At 40.7% G+C, this 23,595-nt stretch overlaps 2 protein-coding genes across 7 annotated transcripts in view; both read left to right on the top strand.

Moving 5' to 3' along the window:
• TCEANC (transcription elongation factor A N-terminal and central domain containing) overlaps window positions 1–20,078 on the top strand; it is a 31,665-nt gene extending 11,587 nt beyond the window's left edge. For all 6 annotated transcript variants that reach the window (XM_055702093.1, XM_055702094.1, XM_014276189.3 and 3 more), the window contains 5 exons: window positions 953–3,198; window positions 13,831–13,920; window positions 16,017–16,049; window positions 16,979–17,048; window positions 18,991–20,078. In XM_055702093.1, the coding sequence (XP_055558068.1) occupies window positions 953–2,043 (1,091 nt within the window). In that variant the 3' untranslated portion in view covers window positions 2,044–3,198; window positions 13,831–13,920; window positions 16,017–16,049; window positions 16,979–17,048; window positions 18,991–20,078. The remainder of the gene's footprint in view (window positions 1–952; window positions 3,199–13,830; window positions 13,921–16,016; window positions 16,050–16,978; window positions 17,049–18,990) is intronic.
• RAB9A (RAB9A, member RAS oncogene family) lies at window positions 19,025–21,195 on the top strand. The gene has a single exon (XM_055702099.1). It carries the CDS (start codon window positions 19,025–19,027, stop codon window positions 19,628–19,630), a length of 606 nt encoding a protein of 201 aa, XP_055558074.1. The 3' UTR covers window positions 19,631–21,195.
• Window positions 21,196–23,595: the final 2,400 nt, after the last annotated feature.

The following is a 23,595-nucleotide window of genomic DNA, read 5'->3' as shown; positions in this document are numbered from 1 at the left end:
TAGAAATTTGCCTTTGCAGATTATCAGAAAGGTATTACAGAACATCTTAAACAGTGTGAGATCATGATGTTATTCAAATACTTGTTATAGCAGAAGGTCCCAGACACTGTTTTTAATAGACCTTAAATTTCAGTGGTAGAATAACAAACTTATTTTCCAAAACCAGTATTCTTACTAAATTTAATTTGTTGACAGTAATACTGTAAAAACCATGCTAATATTTTTATTGTTTGTCTCTGTGCGTAAGGAGGGGGAGGTATGTTGCCTGAAAAGATTCCTTTTTATTTTTTGGATAGTGTATCATTTGATAACTGTCAATGGGTGATCATCTGGTGCTTTTGGTGAAAAATGCTGAGTTTCAGAACTTGTTGCTTCTTGGTGGTCTAGTGGTACTAGAGTCTACGAATGTGCAAACACTGCAAAGTCTACCTGTAATGTCATACAGAAGTGTGGCTGCATAGTTACCAGCCTTCTTGCAGTAGCTGAGAATCTGCCTGTGAACTTTTGTTGTGGTGTGCATGCGTAGGAAAACAAGGGTGACTAACATATCATGCTAGCAGTGTCTTTGTTAGTGTGTTTTTTTGGTAAGACACTATTCTTTCCTTAAAAATTAGTGTCATACATATCCTAATTTTTAAATTGTTAACCCTACCCGAGCAGAAGTCCCTGTGGGCTCTCCCTTCTACCAGCGTTTTCCTTGCATGAGTTAGACTAGCATGCCAACTTGTATTTTTCCAGGACCCAGGCTGAGTCCTGGAAAAATCTGCATTTTGCATTTGTTCCACTGAGTCTACTGTACACCACTTCAAGAAAAAGCTGGCAAAATCAGTCATGTATACAAATAAAATACTGTAAAATAATTCAAAATAAAAATAAAACCTTGTGAGAATATACAGAAAATGGATTAATGTAATAACTGCAATAAATAAGATAAACACTTTTTCACTTTCAGGTTTAAAAATGTCTGACCAGAGAAATATTGTACACAGAGCCCATTGTATTGAAAAACTACTGACTGAGAATAATTTCCAAGATATTGAAGATCATCTTAAAGAACTTGAAGATGTTGATATGACTATAGAATGTCTTCAGGGAACAGAAGTTGCTAAGGCTGTATACAGAGTGCTCAAGAGCTGCCCTTCAGCAGAGTTGAAAAAGAAAGCAAAGCAGTTATTATCAAGGTGGAAGGCGCTTTACAAGAGTAACTGTGATCAGTCAATGCAAGTTAAAAAGTCCATTTCTGTGTATGTGGAAGAGGAAATTGAACATCTCGGTGTAGTTCCTAGAAAGCAGACACTCTCCGAAGGACCATGTCAGCAGCAGGCATCAGATGCCACTAGTTCTACAATTTTGGTCCCATCACAAACTGTAAAAAATGTGCTGTGTAACGATGCAGAAGGCAGCATGAATCAGCTTTCTTCTTTTGAGGAACAACACACTGATAATGAAGATTCTAAACCTCATGTTAATGAAGCAACTCTGCAGCAAGATCCAACGAGAGCTCTAAGATGTAAATGTACAGATCTTCTTTATAAAGCTTTGACTGGTTCTGCCAAAGACAAAGAAGAAACTGAAAAATGGATAGAGCTATCTAGGGAAATCGAAGAACGTATTTTTGCTCTTCATGCTAAAAATGACAAAAAGTATAAAAATTGCATCAGAAGCAAAATATCTAACCTGAAGAACCCTAAAAGTTGCCACTTAAAACATAACCTTTTTTCAGGGACTTTAAGTCCAAAGGCTTTCGCTGAGATGACAGTGATGGAAATGGCCAGCGATGAACTGAAACAGCTCAGGGCTCTGTACACAGAATCATCTGTACAGGAACATCAGCTTCCACAAGTTGTTAATGGCACACAGACAAACAAAATAAAGTGTAGGCGCTGTGAAAAATTTGATTGCACTGTCACTATGATTGCCAGAGGAACTCTTTTTCTTCCTGGTTGGGTGCGAAACACAAATCCAGATGAACAAATGTTGACTTACGTTATTTGTAACCAGTGTGGAGAACAGTGGTATCACAGCAGATGGATTTGTTTGTAACGCTATCCCTTTTTAATAAGTGGTTTAGAACCATAGACATGAGAAGGTATCTCTGTTGAAAATGTATAATTTAAAATTTTGTATTGATACTATGTAGATGCTACCACTAAAAATTGCAAAATCAGTTTTAAAAAATTGCCAAGTTACTTTTGCAGATGACTTAAATATGTGTTTCTAAGTAATGTCAATATGTAAAGAAATAAAAGAAAAAAGAGGAAAAATGGTAACACTGTATCTGAGAGTGGAATATTGAGTAGTAAATTCATTAAACATACCCCAATTGCTGCAGTCTTTTTCCCCAAGGTACTGAGCACTTGGAATTTTCATTATCTTTAGCAGGAGTTCTTTCACAGAACATAAATTTCATTTACAGAAAAGAGTTTACAAAACTGCAGTTCATATACTTGCATGCACTGCAAAATGCTCAGCATGGATTCACTCCTTGATTAAATCACTTTTTGCAAGTAAGTGTTAGATTATTAAGTTGGTTTGAGAGGTGATGTCTAATAGGGAAAAAGGACTGAAAAACAGAGTTTAGAAGGGGGAGAAGGCAGCTAGCAAATGGAAGCAAAAACGAAAAATTGCTTTAGTTTTTTATAGCCATTGGGAGGAAAATAGGACTTGTGACAATCTAACAGTCTGCAGTTCACACTGCAATGTGAGGCGACATGTCCTGCAACTGTTAAGAAATTAATGCAGGATCAGACAATGATTTATTTCAGAATGTAAATATATTATGAAATTTATCTTTATTTAATAAATAAAGGCATGAAGTTAATAGCAGTTAATCACTTTCTGAATGGATATCCTCTCTTGAACTGGGACATCTGTCCTGAATAAATTAATGTTTTTATATAGTGCAGGTTACCCAGAAGAAATTAATAGAAGGAGATCTAATAACCCAAGTTTTTATATGTGTTTTTGTTCCAGAGTCAACAGGATTCCTACTGGCTGTATACTAGAAGCATTCATTTATTAAAAAATATCGCCTTAGCGTTCTTCTTACTCAAGTAATAGCCCTGTTGTTTGGTGGGGTTTTTTTCTGGAAAACTTAAAATTAGTCCAAAATCAGCTATCTGAATACTTTGAATGGAGTATTTGTCAGAAGTCAAGGAGATGTTCTCCCAGTTCAGAGAAGAAACCGCCTGAGTCTGGGTATGTTTGACGGCTGTCTGTTGGTCTGTAGAAGGCTGCGTTCGTACTGTGTGTCCCTATTTTGGTTTCTTCACTGGTTTTGAGTTACTGTAGATGTTTAAATGAGAGGAAATGGGTCTTGCATTGTATCCTAATTTTCTGAGCACATGAATGTGTCAACTCACAGAGCTAAGAAATGCAGTGAAGAAGTAAGTCTGCTCTGCCTGGGATGTTAGGTTCTTGCAGCAGAGCAGTAGTACTGTTTGGAAACATAACCTTCATAATGAGTTTCCTTGTTGGAATACAGATGAGATGGTGAGACAGGTCAATAAATTGCCAAAGTATTTAGGCACAAAGCGTTTTGTTTCATCATGTTGTATAAACACAATGAAACTGCATACTTGGCATTAATGGAGATACCTTTTCACAAGTGCACAACAGGCATGTTGTGGTTCAAGGCTAAAATACATCAGCTGAGCAGAGAAACCTGGTGAGTATTTGCTGGAAGAATTAAGGACAGTTCCTGCACCCATGTAGCTGTTACACAGCTGAGGCTGGTCAGCTTCTCTGGCTAAGGCACTGCCCTGGAGCTCTCCAGCCACATGACCCACGTCAGGGAAAGGAGTTTGGGATGTGATTTGAGAAAAAAGCTGTTGGTGAACTAAAAACCAACCAGGACTGAAAATAAGAGAGAAGACAGGCCTTTATCCATATTTGTTGAAAATAGCATGTAACCTGATGTTACAGAGAGGCACTTACTCTGCTGAAAAAGAGCAAGAAAAGTCTTTTCCATTCTGTGAAGTGTTAACAGTAAACTTTCAGCAGTGTGATTTACTGCTTCTATCATGTGAAATATGTGCGTTGGTGGAATTACATTGACATAAAACAAATATTAAGGTGGTAGGCCAGATCTCCAGTGTTCAACTTACAAGTTGATGCTTCAAGTAGTGCTGCTTGTTTAAGTAGAAGTACTTCTGTGTAAAGTAGTATTTTTACTTTTCAGTAAAACTGTAGGAAAGGAAACACTTCTGTGTTACTGGTTCACAGTAAGCACGGAGTTGTGCACTGTCATTTTGGAGGTCATGGTCCTGTTGAGGAGAGCTGAATGCCAGTGCTGTGCTGTGTTGGAACACTGTGTAGCAAGAGACTATTTTAGCTGTAAACAATGGAAAGTTATAAATAATTTCTGCCTGCAGACAGTTTTGTAGCCATTCCAGTAATGTACAGCTCATCCAAGTTTTGTCTTGGTGAAGGTAGATGTTACAAGACATGGACGGTGTTTTTGACAATATATTTCAAGGGTAAAATTTGTAGCCATAATACAACTACATTTGTGACATAATGTGTGACATCATTTTCTTTTGAACTGCCCGTCACTAAATGTACGGTGCTAAGCTATATCCCCAACATGACTAGAATTTTCTACAGATCTATATTTACTGAGCAGCTAAGAAAATGTAAACAGCAGCTATCTTAAAACTTTTTCAAATCATCAAGCAAGCCTACCTCACTGCAGATCTGAGAGCCATGCCTGCAGCAGCAAGCAGGTCATGTGGTTCTAGCCTTTCACATCTTGCACTTTCTTCTAAGATGTGGAAATAATAAAATCAGTTACTAACAACTGCAGTTGCAGTTTATGGTATAGAAACAACTGTCAGTAACTACAAATAATCAAAAAATGGATTGTAACTGTGCCCCTTTTGCAACTACCCCTTAACTTCTTTCTGTCCATTTCAAACCAAGAGTAATCTGAACTCTTAGGGCAAGTCTTTGGTACCTTGCAGTTGTAAACTCGGCATTTTAAAACACATAGATGTGGTGCTCAAGGGACATGGTTTAGTGGTGGACTTGATGATCTTAAAGGTCTCTTCCAACCTAAATAATTCTTTGACTTTAAAGTAGTTTTACATGGTAATACATTGTGAGCAGGCATTCCTACATTGCCTTCCTTCCCACTAACAACTGGATATGAGAGCTGGCTTTGTAACTAATCCAGTTAAAGCTAGACATTAAAAAATGAGAATCTATTTGTAAGTTTTGTGAAATCCAGTAATCACGAAAATAATTTCTGTTTCTATTGAAAGAGATGGAGCCCTTACCTTTCTTCAGAAGTTACCTAGTCTAAGCTACTAGCTGCTGGTTCAACACACACATAATTGTTAGCTTGTTAGTATTACCTAAAAGCCTGGCACAAAATATGCTCTGGCTTGCCCAGGTGTAATAGTCTGGGACAAGGAGGAGGTCTGGGAATACTGGCAGCAAGGAGGAGAAGGTATTGGGAGGCAAGGAGAGTGAACTGGGCCTGTTAGAAGTATGCTGAGGACACAAATCTGTAGGAAATGAGGCTTTGTTGTTCCTGGACTGCTGAAAAAGCTCATCTAGCTTCAATTTCACTTTATGCTGAGCTCATACTGATAAACATGCTACCTGCAGCTTCACATTTAACAGTTAATGAAACTGTATACAAAATCATGAATTACTGTATTAACTTCTTGATCATCTTAGGCCATTGGTTATTTTCACCTAACACAGTTCATTACCACTTCAGCCATTTTTTCATTAGTGTGCTCATTACTTGGAAGGCTTAGTAGAAAGTGGATGTCACGTGTAGCATCATGTGCCACTATATATCAGAACAGTCTACAGACATGAAGTGCTAATTACGAGATGGTCGTTCAAGTAAATCATTGCTCTTATTTAGGAAGGTGTGGTCATGGTTTCACTAAGCAAAGTACTGCTCCAGGCTGCAGTTTATCAATAGGTTATATTGTCCCTACCCAGACTGTGTAACTGCGCAGGCTTAAAATGCTTGACTGGATAAGATTGTATGCTTTGGCTCAAAATGGCTCTAAAAAGTCAACTTGCAACTACACAGCCTATGCGCCAGCAGGAGGTTCTAGATTATGGGATTACAGGAAGTATCAGAGCCAAGAAACAAGAATAAAAGGAAAGCTTTGAAAAGCGAGATTCTTTTATGTTGTTAAAGTTGTCTTTTTTCAGTTTGTTCCAGATAGAAAAAAGATCTCTTAACTTTTTTAAGCAGAGACAATTAATTTTGGTAAAACGTTTACCATATCCATGATGCTAATGCCACAAAGGAGCATGACGTTAGAGGTGATCCACACAGACATAAGATATATGCGTGCCAAGTAAGGCTAAAGTCTGTACTTGTTTTCATGGGGTTTTCCAGAGACACTGTAAATTCAGCTGCTTATTGAATCCTATGATTTAATAGTAGCAATAAGGTCTTAAACGTAGATAAAGAGAAGTGCTCCAGCCCTCTGATCGTCTTTGTGGCCTTCCTGTGGACTTCCTCCAACAGGTCCTTCTTATGCTGGGGGCCCCACAGCTGAATGCAGTATTCCAGGTGAGGTCTCACAAGAGCAGAGCAGAGGGGAGGATCACTTCTCTCGACTTGCTGGTCACACTTCTTTTGATGCAGCCCAGGATGTGGTTTGCTTTCTGAATTTCAATATTATTCTGAGAAGTGCTGTCTTAATTGGAGTCGGTGTTGCTCCATTAACACCAGTGACAAAACTCCTTCTGGTTCCTGGCGATCCACTGCTGGATCCATTTCATTCCATTCTGCTGAGGGCCTTTTGTATCTCCCTCATAACGCTCTTTACTGTAGCACTTTTCAGGGAGGTACTTGGCTGCCGTCTGTTGTTTATAACTCTTTCTTCCTTTCCAGATCAAAAGGAAATTTGTGCTGTTTATTGTTTGTTTAAAATGTGTTCCTTTCAGTCTGCTGTGCTATGTACATTTGTTACTAAAGCCAAGAAATGCAACTCTTTAAACAAAAAAATCCAGCCCTTTTTCTGGCAGAACGAAAAGTGACCTGGTAAGAGGCTGTGGTTAAGGAGCAAATATGTTGAATTACAGTCCTTCAGGGTGGAATGGCCCAATTCATTGAGTGCCTGAAAGGTAAGGAAAGAAACAAAAGCACTTTGATTTTCTTGGGTTGTTTGGCAGTTATCTTGCTGCATTCTGTTATTAACAGAGCCATAAAGGCAGATGACTTCATATCCCCATATTTTGTACTGCTGTAATTCAGCTAGGAGGTGACAAAATCATGTTTTATTGAAGCCATGTCATCACTTGCCAGGATGGGACAAAGTCCCCTTGCCAACTACAGATGGTAAAAGGCATTATTCACAAGCTCTCTCATACAAGAGCTTTGCTGATACAGAACTTTCTCATACACACACACAAAATTGCCCTTTATTTGCCATTGGGATATTATCTGTGCCATTTGCTAGCACATGACATAACAACAATTACCTCTTCATGAATACAGCTCTGTGAATAACATCCTTAAGGTGCAATATCACCTTTCAGATGAATGTGGGGGAGCAGCAAGGGTGGGTTGCTGTGCAAGAGGTGGTGAGCCAGGAGCAGAGGGGAGGGTGGGTGACAAGATGCACAGGGGCAGTGACTTCAGTAAAAAGGGTCACTGTCCTGCAGCACCCAAACAAGAAGAGCAGGGCAGGTCTGGTGACAATAATCGGCCAAAACTCCAGTGAGCACCAGACAAGTCCATGGAGAGGAGGCTATGCCAAAGCAGGGCCAGTGGTCGAATGGTGTTGGGGCACCAAGTGGGGTGCAGGACCAGGGCCACCAGGCTTGTACAGGGCCCAGGCTGAAATGTGGCTCCCGTGGGCAGTGGGACCGTGAGGCATTGCCGCAGACCTGCTCGCCACCACCCCAACAGTCAGGCAGCAGCCTCGGGCAGGGGCAGAGCCCGCAGCACCCGCTGCTGGGACCCTACGCTGTCGGCAGAATGTGGAACGGGAGTGATTTGGGTGTACGTGTTTCAAACCACATCTTCGCTGGGCATTTTCTCCTGTCTGTTCCTAAGAACTGGCTGGTATACTTCAGGTGACCAACCCCATCAGTGGCATTATTTGTTCTACTGTTTTTGATCATTCTGTGGCAACTATTGTGTGTGGCAACTATATATATGTACATGAATAATAGTAACAGGGTGGACACAAGAGAAAAGAGCCTTCAGCTCTTGATCGTCAAGCATGCTTATGTGTGTTTTACCCATAAGAGTAACTCTCTTGATACTCTTACTATGCCTATAAAATTATAAGCATAATAGGCCATGGTTACAGCAAGGTCCTTTTCTATTTTCTTTTATGTTCCCATGTAAAATAAATAAGAATACATCTAATCTCAGAATTTTAAGAATTTTGTTTCTAACTAAAATTTTTCAAATTTGAGGGGTCTGGACAAGCTTGAGAAGTGGGTCCATGTGAACCTCATGAGGTTCAACAAGGCCAGGTGCAAGGTCCTGCACCTGGGTTGGGGCAACCCCCGATGTCAGTACAGGCCGGGGGATGAAGGGATTGAGGGCAGCCCTGAGGAGAAGGACTTGGGGGTACTGGTGAATGAAATGGTGGACATGAGAGGGCAACCCAGCCCAGAAAGCCAACCTGGTCTGTGTCAAAAGAAGTGTGGCCAGCAGGTTGAGGGAGGCGATTCTGCCCATCTGCTACATTTTGGTGAGACCCCACCCAGAGTACTGTGTCCAGCTCGGGGGTCCTCAGCACAGGAAAGACATGGACCTGTTGGAGCGGGTCCAGAGGAGGCCACAAAAATGATCAGAGGGATGGAGCACCTCTTCTGTGAAGAAAGGCTGAGGGAGTTGGGTTTGTTTTAGCCTGGAGAAGAGAAGGCTCCAGGGAGACTTTATTGCGGCCTTTCATTACTTAAAGGGGGCTTATAAGAAAGGTGGGGACGAACTTTTTAGCAGGGCTTGTTGCGATAGGACAAGGGGTGATGGTTTTAAACTAAAGGAGGGTAGATTCAGACTAGATACAAGGAATATACTTTTTACGATGAGGGTAGTGAAACACTGGAACAGGCTGACCGGAGAGGTGGTAGATGCCCCAACCCTGGAAACATTCACGGTCAGGTTGGACGGGCCTCTGAGTAGTTTGATCTAGTTGAAGACGTCCCTGCTCATTGCAGGGGAGTTGGACTACATGACCTTTAAAGGTCCCTTCCAACCCAAACTATTCTATTATTTTATGTTTCTAAATTTCCTTAAATATATCCAGGTGTCTGAGAACCAGCGTTGTATCAAGAAAAAATGGTAGCTTCATCCCACAAAGTATCAAATGCAAAACAGAGTAACTGTTTCCTCCACTTCTAAATGATTTTTTTTCCTTTTAAATCACAAAATAATGCTGTAAGTGATCAGACCGTGTCTTAGAATTACCATCTTAAAGAGTCCATTTTATCTCTCCAGCCCTCTGTATTTTACTTTAGCATTGGATGGATGAAAGCAGATCCCAGGAAAAATTTCTGAAGTCCAACTTTCTTAAATAATAATGGGTCTATTATTATCAGATTTGCCTCTAGCATGGGCAGCCTTTTAATAATCCTGCTTCTGTCAGTGGGAGACATTTCCTTTTAATGATCCAGAGGCGGAGGCCTTGTTTGCCATTTCTTGGGCCGTGTTGTAGATCTGATCCAAACCAAGATGACTCTGCAAGTGGCAATTCCAGTCTGATTGCACCTCCCTTATGATCAGAAGCATGTGATGACTGCTAGAGCAAATGGTTGTGTTTCAAATGCTCTTTCCTTACCCCTGTCATCGCTTATTCCTCTTGATGATGTGGGAACCTCTTTAAATCCACTGAAATAATTGATGCTTTTTGCATTTTAATCACATTTTGCCCTATCCTCGTGATGAGTTGTAAGAGCACAGAAAAGATTCTGCCACCACCTTCTTCAGAATTTTTTACCCCCTGTGATCTTGTTTAAGCAGTCGAGTTGATGTTACTCTGAATTACTACAGAAAAAAAAAAAAAAGTCTGTGACTACTCTTCAAATAGTGTACTTTGGATTTTGGTTAGTTCCTTCATTCACACGTGTGTGTCTTTAAATGCCGCTGCCTGTGAAGTGCAGCCGCCTTACAGCCATGAGTTTGCTTCCATGGGGCCCTTGATGTGGAGCACAGTGAGACTGCTGCCTTTAATAACTAACTCCTACGTAACGGCACTTCAAAGCGTAACAGTTCAGAGCGTTCTGGAGGAAATAAAGGTCTTACCCTTTTGCGAGGGAACAGCGCTGCTTCGTTCCGACGCTGCCCGCTGGTGATCAGTGAGGTACGCACGGCCCGCTGCGGGCACTTCCGCGCCGTACGCTCGCTGCCGGCAGAGCCGTTGCCGTTGCCGTGCCCCCCGGCCGCTGCCCTCCCGCAGGTCCGTGCCTGGCCGGACCCCCCACCGCGGGGACCCGCCGCTCCCGGGCGGGGGCGGGGTGTCACGTGCGCCCCTCGGGCCCCGCCCCCTGCCCGCTCCGCCATGTTGTTTCTTCTTTCCCCAGCGCCCGGCGGCGGTTGCGCGCGGTGGCGCAGCCCGGGCTCGGAGCCGGCGGCAGCCCCCTTCCCGCGGGCAGGTATCGGCCGGCGTGGCGGGATCGTCCTCGCCTCGCCGCGTCCTCTCCCTTTTCTCCAGCAGGCGCGGGCGAGCAGTGACCGCCGGCTGCGGGGCCGGTGTCCCGGTGAGGGCGGCCCGCGCGGAGGGCTTTCTCCTCGGCCGCCGCTGGGCACTGAGGAGGTCGCTCTCCGCGGCGCCGCGCTCCTGCCCCGGCAGCCGTGGGCGGCGGGGGAAGCGGCCTGGAGCCGACTGGGGTTTCCTTATTTTCCTTCCTCCTGAGACTCCGGGTGTTGCGGCGTTCCCCGCTCCGCCCCCCGCCGCTGGCCGAGCTCTGCCGGCTGCCGGGCGCGCTCCCAGGTGCTGGCTCGGTGTCTGCCCGCTGCGAGCCCCCGGGGGGCAGGAGGGGAGCCCCGGGAGCGCCCCTCGCCGCGGCCGCGGTGGGGGAGGGCGGCGGGCGCTCCTCAAGGCCGGTGCGGGCGGCGGGGGAATGTGGCGTGATCGGGGATCCCGTGACTCCGGGGCAGGCGGTGGCTCCTTTGGGAAACGGCTCCTGCCGGGCCATTCCCAGCCGGCGCACGGTCGGTCACCGACTCCACGGTGCTTCCTCAGCACTGATAAAGATCCCCGATCTGTGAGGGTGAAGCTCGGTTTCGTACCTGTCTCCTCGACATCTTTCAAACCGGGGAAAAAAAAAAATCCTTCATCGCCTTTCCTTGCTGTTGTCTGATGAAGGACTTCTCTGTTTCCAAGGGCACCCTGAGTAATGTAGTTTTTAGTTCTTTTTTGAACCGGTGACTTGATTTTACTCCGCTCTGCAGCGGCCGGTCGCTTTTCTAATCGAAACGAACTTCCATAGGGTGATGGCTGGGGAACTGAAAGGATTAGGTTAAGATTGTTGAATTGCTTACATCTGAGTTGTTAATGAGCAGTTGTTGGTGTAAGTGTGCCGTGTTAAATGTTACTTGTGCGAAACGATTGAACAAAGAACAGTGCAAGAAAACTAGTTTGAGAAACTTGCATTAGTGGCCTTTATAGCAAGGTTGCATATAACTAGATACATGGAGAGCAGTTAATTTTATTAACTCGGGTGGGACAGGCAAGTAGGGAACTCCTTGGTTAAATTTTGTTTTGAAATTAAAACGCTTGCTTGTCTGCAGATAGCTGTCATCTGCACGTTGTTTTCCTTCTTTCCTTGTCCACAGTAATTTACACCTCTAGCAAAGAAGGGTTCGGGTTTTATTTATCTTTTAGTGTTGCAAGGCATTAGGGTTTTTTTGAGCAAGGGTGGTCGTGTAAGGCTGGGTTTGGGGCTGAGAAGAGGGGCGGGTTGTGACGTTTGAGCAGCTTATAAACAAGTTGTAATGGCAGACTGGAAGGAGAGTTATTTCTCAGACATACCCAAAATAAATGCAAAACTTTTTTTTTTTCCTAGCACTTTTATTTCTAGAGAAACCTAAACAAAGCATGGTACAACTACATCTGTGTTTTAGTATCAGTGTGGATTTTATAATGAACTGTTACTTTTCTCTGTCGTCTTTCAGATTAAATGGAGCTCTGTTTGTTGCCTTAATTTTAGTAAGGCCTTTTCGGTTAAGTTAAAAATAGGCAATGTGTAGTTAAAAAAAAAAAAGGCTTGAGCAGTTCTTGAGTGCTCAAACAAACCATCGTTTTCCTTAAATTGAAAGTGTGTAAAATATCGCAGAGGATCAAATGAGGTATTTAGATTTCAAACTGTATTTTATTGTCAATTTAGTAATAAATCATAAAACCCAGATTTTTCATCTCCTTAGGATTGAAATTTTATATAAATGTTTCACAATGAATAAAAAACTTCCCAGCAAAAAGGCTTTTAAGAATTCCTTAAGGTTGGGGTTTTTTTTTTTAATATAACATTCATTCTCTTTGGTGTTTTTTGTTTCCGTTCTCTACAGGGCAGACAGTATGTCGACCTGGTACGGTGTAACCCACTTAATCCCTTAAGGGTGGGTTGCAGTCACACAGTGTTAAATTGGGAAGAATATGAATGTACAACGTAGCCTGACCAATAGAGGCTGCTGCTTTTGCAGAGACCCCAGAGGAAGAGGGAAACTAATGCTAGGGAGAAACATGAGCACATACGTGCAGAAATAATTACTTGATAAGTTATTGGAAGAGTGGAAGCAGTAATGGAGAAGTAGGTAGCAAGGAGAATGTCATTTAACTCATGAATTCTCATGAATTGTTAGAAATGTTTGACCAAGAGCAACAGCACCTACGGGTGTTTTGTAGTTGGCTGAAAGTAATAGAGTATTTAAGTTGGGAGATGCTCAGCTGTAAAATGAAGCTGCTGAAAAATGGCAGCTCTGATTAAATCAGAATATGTAATAGTTTTGTCATTCTACTTGAATGTGGGGAGCATGATGGAAAATGGAAAGCGAAGGCAAGGTCTCTGCAAGATTAAACTAGCAGAGGAATAAATACAGGTATTTTTCCTGACAAGTTTTGCTGATTGAGTTAGTGGCTAGATAGAATAAATGAAGCAATTCTGGCAGCAGGTACTGGGATGATCCAGGGGCTATGTGGACTTAAGGATTCCTTCCCTTGGCTGCTGCTGCTTTGACAGTTCCGAGTCAAAATACTACTGTTTGGTATGCAAATGAGTAGCAACCAGCTGTATGGCAGTTCAGTTTGTTGTGGCCATATTACAAATTACTGTGAATAAACTCCACAAATATTCTGGTGTTAGATAAGTAGTGCCTAGGCTTACAACTAAAGGGAATCTTCAGATATCCTGTCATCAGATTATTGAAGATCTTTCTAATGGAAAACACGAACTACCTTCACAGTGCAGTGAAGTCATAGGTAAGGAAGGAAGACTTGTAAGGATGATTAGGAGCTCAGTAGATCAAGCCATGTGATTGAAGGGCTTTGAGACAGCTAGGCAGCTAACAACTGGCCATCGGTAAAGGTGGGTTCCTGATCCATAGTTCTTGGGTGAGTGCCCCATGGAGGGGAAGGTCAGTTTGGAGGCTGGCTAACGTCTGAGCTTGTAATGCAAGCAAAAGTGCAGAGTGTAGCATCTTTGCTTCATATCTGTATGTTTCCCTTTGAATTGAGAGAAAATCTTTCAAGGTCAAACAGGCCTGTGGCCTCTTACACACTAAAACCCATTCTTGTGCCACGTAACTAGCTAGGGTGTAAACAAGTACTTTCTGACTACAAGACCAAGGATTGGCTAAGCAGAGAAAAGGGAAAAAAAAATGCTTCTATCCTTTCTTTTCAGGTTTCTGGAAGCTTGCAGATCTGCTGTAGGTGACAAGTATAACTACTCTGTAGTGATTGAGGTCTGAGAGATGTAAAAACTCCACCAACAGTAAGTGTTTGGAAACTGTTTTACATCGTTCTGTTTTCTGCCCCTTCTGCTGCAGCTCTGATAGTTCTTGGGACTTTTTTTCCAGCCATTTCACAGAAAAGCATCTTATGTACTTATGTCATTTTTTGGTGAGCTGCTGCAGCTAACAAACCACAGGAAACAACTGGTTTGTTTTCTATGCTAGCCTGGTAATTATTGTCAAATGCTTTGTTAGTGTTTAAAAAAACAACAACTAATGATGGAGTAAGCTTACTTTGTTACTGAAAGGCAAGTGTTTTTGTCAAAGTACTTGGAAGGGTTGGTGTGTCTTTTTAAACTACTACTATCTGATACCTGTCATTTAACAAAATAAGATGGCTTAGCAAAGAAAGTTGTGAATAAGATTCAGAGCTGAAATGAATGTGTTGTAGATGTAAATCTGAAAACCACTAGGAAGTTAGAGAAACAAGCAAGTTGCTTTGAGCAACCTGATCTAGTGAAAGATACCTATGCCTGTGGCAGAGGATGGGGCCAGATGATTTTCAAAGTGCCTTCTACCCCAACCATTCTGTGATTCCGTGGTCAGTGTTATTCTTATGCTAGTTATGGCACTGATAATTCTACTTGTCAGTAACTTTTAAGAGTGTTTTTTCTTAAATCTTCAGCAAAGATGGCTCCTTTTTTTAAGACGTCTTGGCTTAACATGATTAGTTGGAACAAACTTGACTATGCCTTACTTTGGATTCTTTTTCCTTCTCCAGGTCAAATGGGTGCTCTTTAACAACTTCAGTTAATGGACAGCTTTGGGTTTAGTCTTGATTTTGTATATCAGGTGGTTTATCAGTGACCACTAGCTGAAAATGGTGATTGAAATAAATTTTCTTGCCTGTTTCCAAGTTTGCAAGTAGGTACAAGTGGTGAAAGAATAGTTTGGAAATTTGAAGTGTCCCTTACATCTATTTCTTCAAGACTGTTGAAGGAATTCTATGGTGTTATTGCAACAGATGCAGTTTTTGGTGTCCTTTATTAAAAAGGGGGGGCTAGAGGTGAGATTTCAGTTGCTATGTAGTCTGGGGTTTTGTTGCTTTGGTTTTTTTTTTTTATCATGGTGTGCTGCTGTGCATGGTATCAGTATGGTAAAAGTGAAAGTGTAAATTGGTCCAATTGACGCTGTTACCTTAATAGTTTAAGTGGGGTTGTAGCTTGCTTACATAGATGCAATGCAATTACCGTATTGGCTAACGCTATTTTTCATAGACAAAATGTGAGCTCAGCACTTGTTTTCAGCCTTCAGTACTCTGGTATAAGCAGGTCCTCCTTAATCTATTAAAAGATTTTTATGGTGGAAAAAAGACAAATTCCTAGACTAAGTTTATGTGTTGCTGCCCTGGTTTTCAGGACCAAGAATCTCACTTTTCTTTGAGTGCTGCCTCAGTACCTATGTGTTAAAAGAGGTAATTGCACTAGAAATCAAAAGGCAGCTATGAAGCTGACAGTCATGGAATTAAGAAAATCTAAATGGATAGATTGCAGTGGTGTTTCGCTGAGCTTTAAGGAGCTGGGAATCAAAAGATTTTGTAATGCAAATTCATTTTTTTGGAAGTTGCTTAGTGTATTGGTTTTAGTCTTGCCAGCAAGTGTTTGGACTGCTGATGGAAATTTCAGACTTGTAATTCAGTTCACTTTTTAAAAGGGAGATTCTGGGAGGAAACAAATTACTTTTTATATTATGGTATATGGTCATGTTAGAAATGGTATTTAGTAGAACCCTTCCCTGCTTTTAACAGGAATATTGAAGTCGATGGCCTAAGAGCTTGAGTCCTTATAAGTTGGTGGAGGCAATTCAGAAATGGTTATCAAAACAGACCAGTGTGGCTGTTGTTTATCTGTTTGCTCTGACTTTTTCAACATTGAAATGATAGAGGAATATGAGGGAAAAATTCTTCTCTTCACAAAATCCTCTGTGTACTAGGTTAGGACTACTTTTACATTAATTGTGCAGCACAGTAAGAAATAACTGAAACCAATAGATGCCTGTAATTCTGTGGTGTCTTGCAGTTCCTGGTGTTGGTTAAAACAGATGCACATTGGAAATTAAGTTTTTGTTTTGTTTTCAGATGCTGAATGATGATTTAGACTGAACAATTAAGGTAACGAATCTTCAGAAATACGTTATCAGATGTTGACTGTTCCTTCCAAAAACATTGTCAAAAAGCACATTATACAGATAAGTTCAAGTATGTAATAGGAGAAATAACATTAATTTTTCAAGTGTCTTAAGGATTTTATTGCTGTTCTGTTTGTTGGAGTGTTAAGGTTTTGTAACTTAGGAAAAAAAAGACAAAAATTGAGTTTTTAAAAAATCTTATTTAAAGATGTGTAAGTGGAAAAAATGCAGCAGCAGCCTACTGTGCTGAAAACTACCATCCTGGTTTGGCAAATACTCTAAATCACATAGCCTGTGGGGCTGCAGATGAGTCCGTTTTGGTCAAAGAACTATTATTGTATAAAGTCTTTGCTGCTTCCAAACAAATGATTCTTAATGCATTTAAACATGCTTCTTTGCTGCTTCAGACGCAGCGTGTAAGCACATGAACATACATTTATTTTGGATTAAAATCTTTACAAAATTTCTAGCTAAGCATGACAGCATCTGCTGCAGAAGCTGAATGTCCTGAGAAGTGATGTTGCCTGCAACATCACATCAAGGTGCTTGCTTATGAGCGTGGGAAGACTGTTTCTGTAGGCTTTGCTTAGAAGGACCAGTTTGGTTCCAGTCGAAAAAGACACATTTGATGGTTTGTGGCTGGTGTAATAATTGTCTACCCAGTAAAAGTATTTTTATGGTCATCAGTCTTTTAGACCTCACTGTAACAGCCCCTGTGGTTGAAATTGTGCAAATTAACTTCTTGGGATGCAGAAAAGTACTAGATACTGTAAGAGTTTCCTTACCTGTGTTTTTTTTAAATGTGGCTTCATGGACAATTTTATGATAATAACTGCAGTTCTTCAAAGTGTAGAAGCTAAGGAAGTAAGTGTATAGTATCAGTCATTTATTTATTCACATCATGTCTTTCAGGGAACTTGTGATTTCAGTAGGACAGAAAAAATAAATGCAACTTGTTCCCTGCACTGAAGTTGAAGAACAGGTAAACATTCAGTACCCTCTGTTCTGGTGAATGCATTATTTGTTCAGAAGATGCTCCCATCTAATGACGTAGGTCAGGTAACCTACTTGTTAATCAACAGTAGGAATTAGACACACAAATGAAGACACTGGACCGTTTTCAAGAGTTCAGTATCAACCTGCAATTCATATGCAAGTAGTGCAGTGACTCTAACCAGTGTTTTCACATACATGAGAATACATGTGTTCATGTCCTGAGCCATAGGAATTATCTCGTGGCGCTCTGAAAGGTAAATGAACAATCCACTTGTAACTCAGTCTTAACATTGTTGTGATACAAACTGTACAAAATTAAGGCTTTATAAACATTGTTTTTCTTACACAGTATAAAATTACTTGCTCTGAACAATTTCTTTATGGAAGTAGCCACTGTTCCTTATATTTTGAAACTTCTTTGTGTTGAGACTTCAGCTGCTTTCAAACTATAAAACATTTCTTTTATCTTACTGTAGATTATGTCTTAACAAATAAACATTCAAAGGTGGAAAGTTAGAGATGAAAAAATTCCTGAAATTTCTCGCTTCTAATGTAGGGCTTGATTCTAAGGCAGCACAGAGTCATATGACTCTGATGCTAGCTTGTATTGGGTATTAATTCCATGACCATACTCTGTGGGTGATGTATATGCCAGTAATGCTAATTGCAACTAGCAAGACCGCATTCCTTCCTTCAGAGAAGGAGACGGACTAGGCAACTTATGACCCGTTTCCATTTTAAACAGATGCTCTTTTCAGAGAAGCCTGTTTTGGCTGAATTACTTTGAGCTTTTTTAGTATCAGGGAGGTATAGGAACAGCAATTCTCCTCATACAGAAACTTAAGTTTTGGCTTTTTACAAGTAGAGACTTTACCTCCAAGCAATTGAAACACTTTTACAGCATTAGATGATGTTACTGTAATGAGGGCAAAGCTTGGGCTGGTACAAACACTGAGCTAACTACTTTAGTGTTACAGGCTTTTTAAATCTTATTTTTTTGAAGTCTGACAGTAAAAAGAAACCAACAGTTTCATTGGTGCCACTAATTCCCCATTCCTGTGCTGGCAGCCAGACTATGCACTAGCACTTCCAGGCTTCTTGACAGTTTTACCACGGGAAGCTGACACCTACTAACTGAACTGTAGGTGTAGGCTTAGGATTGGTACTTGGCATCTCGAGTACCATTTGAAGTAGCAATAGTGAATTTGCTTTTGTAGTAGTTGTAATATAGTATTCCATTCATCATGGCTGTTCTGCAATGAGTAAACTGTAAAACGCTGAATGTTTGTGTAGCAGTACCTAGTCGCCTGACTTTAAAAACAAAATTACAGCATTTGCATTTGTTCTGTAGATAACTGTGTTCCCCTGTGCGCTGATCTACAATTCTTTGTCTGGGTGTAATTTTGGGTGAGATGCAGCAGTTATTCCAGTATAACAAATAGTGTCCTGCTTTATTCCTAAAGCTTCCTCTTCACTTTTGCGTGTTAAAAATAACTTTGCTAATGCAGTAAAGCCCTGAAGTGACTTGTGCAAGGCATGTGCTCTGTAAAATTCTCTTGCTCCACTTTCTTCTGTTGATATTTTTCACTGAATGTTAATGAATCATTGGCAGTCCTTGAATGTGATGCAGTACCCCTTCTGCACAAATACTGAAGGTTTTGGGGGTTTTAACTCTTTTAAGTGACAGACCAGTAATTCATGCAGGGTACTGCTTAGACCGCCATACTTATTGCAGTGTGTGGAAGAGACACCTCTTAAAACACATGGTATTACTATAAGTATCTACACTTCACCTGTTGAGCATAGTCCTCCTGCTTTTATACATGAAACTTGATGTTGGTGGACTTTAACACTTTCTAGGTATTTATGCATGTAAAATTTTCTGCTTCCAACACCGTCCTCTTTAATTATTTTCTTAATCTTTACAGGTCTAGGAAACCAGGAGGATCTATTCCTGTAACAATGGCAGCAAAATCATCACTCCTTAAAGTAATACTGCTAGGAGATGGTGGAGTTGGAAAGAGTTCCCTTATGAACAGATATGTCACCAACAAGTTTGATGCACAGCTGTTTCATACAATAGGTGTGGAATTCTTAAATAAAGAGTTGGAAGTTGATGGACATCTTGTTACAATGCAGATATGGGACACAGCAGGTCAGGAACGTTTCAGGAGCTTGCGGACTCCTTTCTATAGAGGTTCTGACTGTTGTCTGCTAACCTTCAGTGTGGATGACTCTCAAAGCTTTCAAAACTTAAGCAATTGGAAGAAAGAATTCATTTATTATGCAGATGTCAAGGAGCCTGAAAGTTTTCCATTTGTGATACTGGGTAACAAAGTTGATATCGATGAAAGGCAAGTGTCTACGGAAGAAGCCCAAGACTGGTGCAGGAATAATGGCAACCATCCCTATTTTGAAACCAGTGCAAAGGATGCCACTAATGTTGCAGCAGCCTTTGAAGAAGCAGTTAGAAGAGTTCTAGCCTCTGAAGATAGATCAGATCACTTTATTCAAACAGATACAGTGAACCTTCATCGGAAACCAAAACCCAGTTCGTCTTGTTGTTGACTTAAGTTGGCTTTTTTTTTTTTGCCAAATTACCTTTAACTAGCTTGCCATATAAAAGGATGGGGAATTGTAGTAGATAAAATAACAAAGGGGTTTCACTCTAATATTAAAAATTGTCATGTTCTGCTGCTTTCTTGGGGGAGCAAAATAAAAAATTCCATTCATGAGTGACCCCTTATTGAATTAGTGACACTTCCTCTTTAGGAAGGTGCCGAGTAAAAGCATTAATGTAAGAATTTAATTTGCCAACTTTATTCAAATGAGAAAAACTTTGCATATAATTAAAACTTGAACGTTCTAGAAGCACTACTTTGGAGAAACTGTTCTGGAATTCAGGCACAAAGATACTTTTATATGTGTATATTTTTATGAAATAGGCATTCCATTTTTGTTTCATTAGAAGTCAGTTTCTTGACAATGCTAGATATTAAACTTCAGTCTCACTACATTCCTTTTGCTGTGAGTGGTAATTCATCTCTAATGGGTTTATTATAAGTTAATATAAATTACCTTCAGGTCTTTTCTAATTGCCTAATGTTGCCGTATGTTGCTGTAATTTGTGTAGGTTTTTAAGTAGGAAACAAATTTCCTACCTATTTATTGTCCATTTTCCTTTCATGTACTATTCTAATGCTGTACTAATTTTTCCAGCAGTTTAACGCAAGATATTGATGGGGTTTTAAGTTAATACATGTCTTTGCCTTAAGTCCCATTCTAGCATGTTTGTGATCAATAAGGTAAAAATCTAACTGAAGTATAACCATTTTTAGTCATGAAAAAAAGATAGGCTTTATTCAGTCAGCTTTAATAGCACTTGAAGGGATCTACATTATGACAAATTTGTAAGCGTACTTCTAGTATACAGCCTTAAACTTCCAAACTTCTTGTTCCTGTTAACCTGAGCTATGAATGTGTTTACCAGTAATCTCTGCACTGTGAAACTAAGGATTGGCAATATATGTAGAGAACTCAGGAAGCTCTTGACTTAGATTGTGACAGCTTTCAGCCCTAATATGAGTAAATACCTACCGTTAGTTTGAGCTGAATTTGATCCACCTTTAATTTGCTACTTGGGATATGGATTTACACATTTAAAACTGTCTTTTATATTACTGTACCGATTACATGGTGATGAACAGAAGCAAATTTTGTATTTAATGGACAGTCTTTCTGCAGTAATGCAGATGAAACCACAGAAGGTGTATTTGAGGCTCTTCATTGCAGTTAAGCGGTAGAATACTTGTATGAGAAGCTGTTGAATGTTGGCTCTTGGTGTACCCACTGTCTTTGTAATGGCAAACTTGATAGTGCACTATTGCTTCAGTGTGTAATCTGACTGCTAACAGGCACGCACATACGCACATTGTGGACTTCGCAAGGAAGTCTGAGGCCTATAGGACCAGCTATGTTACTCACTAAACTACACAGACTCTACTTTCTGTGCAGCAACTTTTTTGTTCCAATAGGAAAGACTTTGAGAGTACAGTAACAGCAAGAGTTTTCTCTTAACATATGTTTGGTCTGTACCAGGTGTAATTATTTGGAAGTAAAGCTTGCAAAACAAACACTTCTTGTCACTCTTACTATGTCTTTCTGAATGTATTGTATTCTTGCTTGAACCTGTCCCGGACAACTTTACTCCATAGATCTGCTGCTCCGGCATCATTTTACCTTTTGTACGTCCCTGAGTCTAATTCATTCTTACAGTCCTCGGGTATACAGCAGCAGAACTGTGTTTTAAGCTTGTGTCACCTAACAACTAAATGCAGGGTGAGCTGCTACTTATGATTACTTTCTAGTCAATGACTGGAAAGATCTGTGAAGAAAATCTTAGCTAAATTTCTCTTCACCTGAGAGTGCAAAAAGCTTTAAAAATTAAGATTGACTGCGTTGGAGGCTACTGAGCTAGTGACATGAAACTGTAAAACTACAACCTTACTTCTTCAGGCTTCCTTTAATGTTCTGTTTTAGCAGAGGCGAAGGGTGAAACAGAACAGGAGATGAAGCTACCATAACTACAGTACTATAGATAGGATTCAGTTAAGATTGCTAAAAGGAAACCATTAAGGATGAGAACCAGTGTGGTCTTCCTTGTGCCTAAGTGACTGTGTTTCCCCATCTGTCCCCTTTCAGTGTAATGTCATGGTTACCAAGCCTCCATCTGAGAAGTAGGTTTAATAAAGTTAAATGAAACTTAATACAGTAGAAATGTATTACTTGTGCCTCGAGAGCTGCTGTACCACAACTGTACATAAAAAGTGGCTAGTAAAGAGAAAGGGTGTGTGTGTGTGTGGGGTGTGTGTTACAGTAAATAAGACAGTATAGGTATTGAGGTCAGGATTTCATCTCGGGGAGACTGTCAAGTACTTGAAGCAGAAGTCCTATGACAAGCAGATATAGATGATAGGTAGAAAAATGCTTAATAACAAACAGGAGCTTCTATACTTTGTGAGAGCTTAGTATCTTATTCACTATGGAGGTAAGGTAGGCACTTGTGGCTTATGTTTCAATTCACTGATTCATTTAAAGTACTAATGCACTTCAAGTTCTAGGGGGTACTGTCGGTAATATTTGGAGTTCTGTAGAGGGACAGAGCATATACTATGTAATACATATGCAAACTTCTAGTTGTCCTTTAGAATGAGGAGCAAAAAATAGTGTGATGGCAAATTGGTGGGATTGATGAAAGCTATGCATTATCAGAACAGACAGCAAAGTGGGAAGGGGCAGAAGAAATGAGCTAGGACAGCTAACAGCTTATGCTATAGCAAAGCATATAGATTCTTAGTGTAAGAGTGCTGCCAGAGCCAGGCTGCGTGCTTTAACAATTGCTTTGTACCTCAAACAGATTGTACTTGTAAGTCATGTGACAGGTTACCTAAACAGCAATAAAACCTTGCAGGAAGCTGAATATAAGTTGCATTTCCAGCCTAGACTTATTAAGGCTGGTTTGTGTTCTTAGCTCGTGCTAATGTTCTGATTTCCTTATGTTCAACTTTTGTACTATCTAGGGTAATAATTCCAGTCCCTTTAACTCAAACTTTTTTGCTGCTTTTATTGCATAACACAGGTTATCTGGTGCTTCCTCATACTGCAATAGATTTCATTTGAATTCTTATTCCTAGGCCTCCGAGACTGGGCAGGAACGTAATACTTGCAAAGGGGGTCTCTCTCCTGCCTTGTCCACTGAGGAACTGTTCATTGTCTAATGTGTGCTAGCACTGCACCTTCCAGACCTAGAGCAGGTTTGTGACAATGGCTGATCACAAGAACTTTCACCTGTCAGGTCCAGCTAGCACTCTTTCAGCTTATTGCAAGAAGTTACAAACCAAAGCATAAACAAGTGTTCTGCATACGCAGGGAAACGACTGCTACCTAGCCAAGGTCCTTCAGAATTTTGTCATGAGACAGTGTTACCAACTGCACACTCTCAGATGACAAATGTAATGAGTTAGGACATAATTCTTTCCTGTGGCCAGTAACAGTCTGTTTTCATAAAGCCTAGATAGCTCTATGAGCCTGCATTTACAGGTCCTGCATTCAGAGCAAAAGGGGGAAGACTTATGGGAAGGTGTAAGAACAGGCACCACTTGGCTAACTTCAGAGATCAGGCAAGAGAAAAAAGTGCTTTCATTTTACATAACTTCTTACTGTGTGCTGGCAGAAAATAATAGAATTATCAAAACCCCCACATTTTCTAGAAGTGGAAACACAGTACAGATCCTTCTTTGCCACAACTTGTATCAAAATCATGTATATGATTATTTAACATAAGTATTACCTCAGTATATCTTAACTGTTGGTATTTTTCTAACCCTCAACTGGGGAGGAGGCAGAAAACAGTGTAACAGCTCCGACTTAATGGCTCTTTATCATACGAATAAGAATGCTTTACCTCAGATGTGTTTCTGTTGCTTTCATGTATACAGCAGGGAAAAAAACCAACCCAAACCAGTGATTTATGT

This window comes from Falco cherrug, chromosome 2, assembly GCF_023634085.1.
Source record: "Falco cherrug isolate bFalChe1 chromosome 2, bFalChe1.pri, whole genome shotgun sequence".
Lineage (NCBI taxonomy): Eukaryota > Metazoa > Chordata > Aves > Falconiformes > Falconidae > Falco > Falco cherrug.
This window is presented reverse-complemented; position numbering and strand designations above follow the sequence as displayed.

Coding starts and splice junctions, on each gene's coding strand:
- RAB9A (XM_055702099.1), top strand. CDS start 19,025: ATGGCAGCAAAATCATCACTCCTTAAAGTAATACTGCTAGGAGATGGT.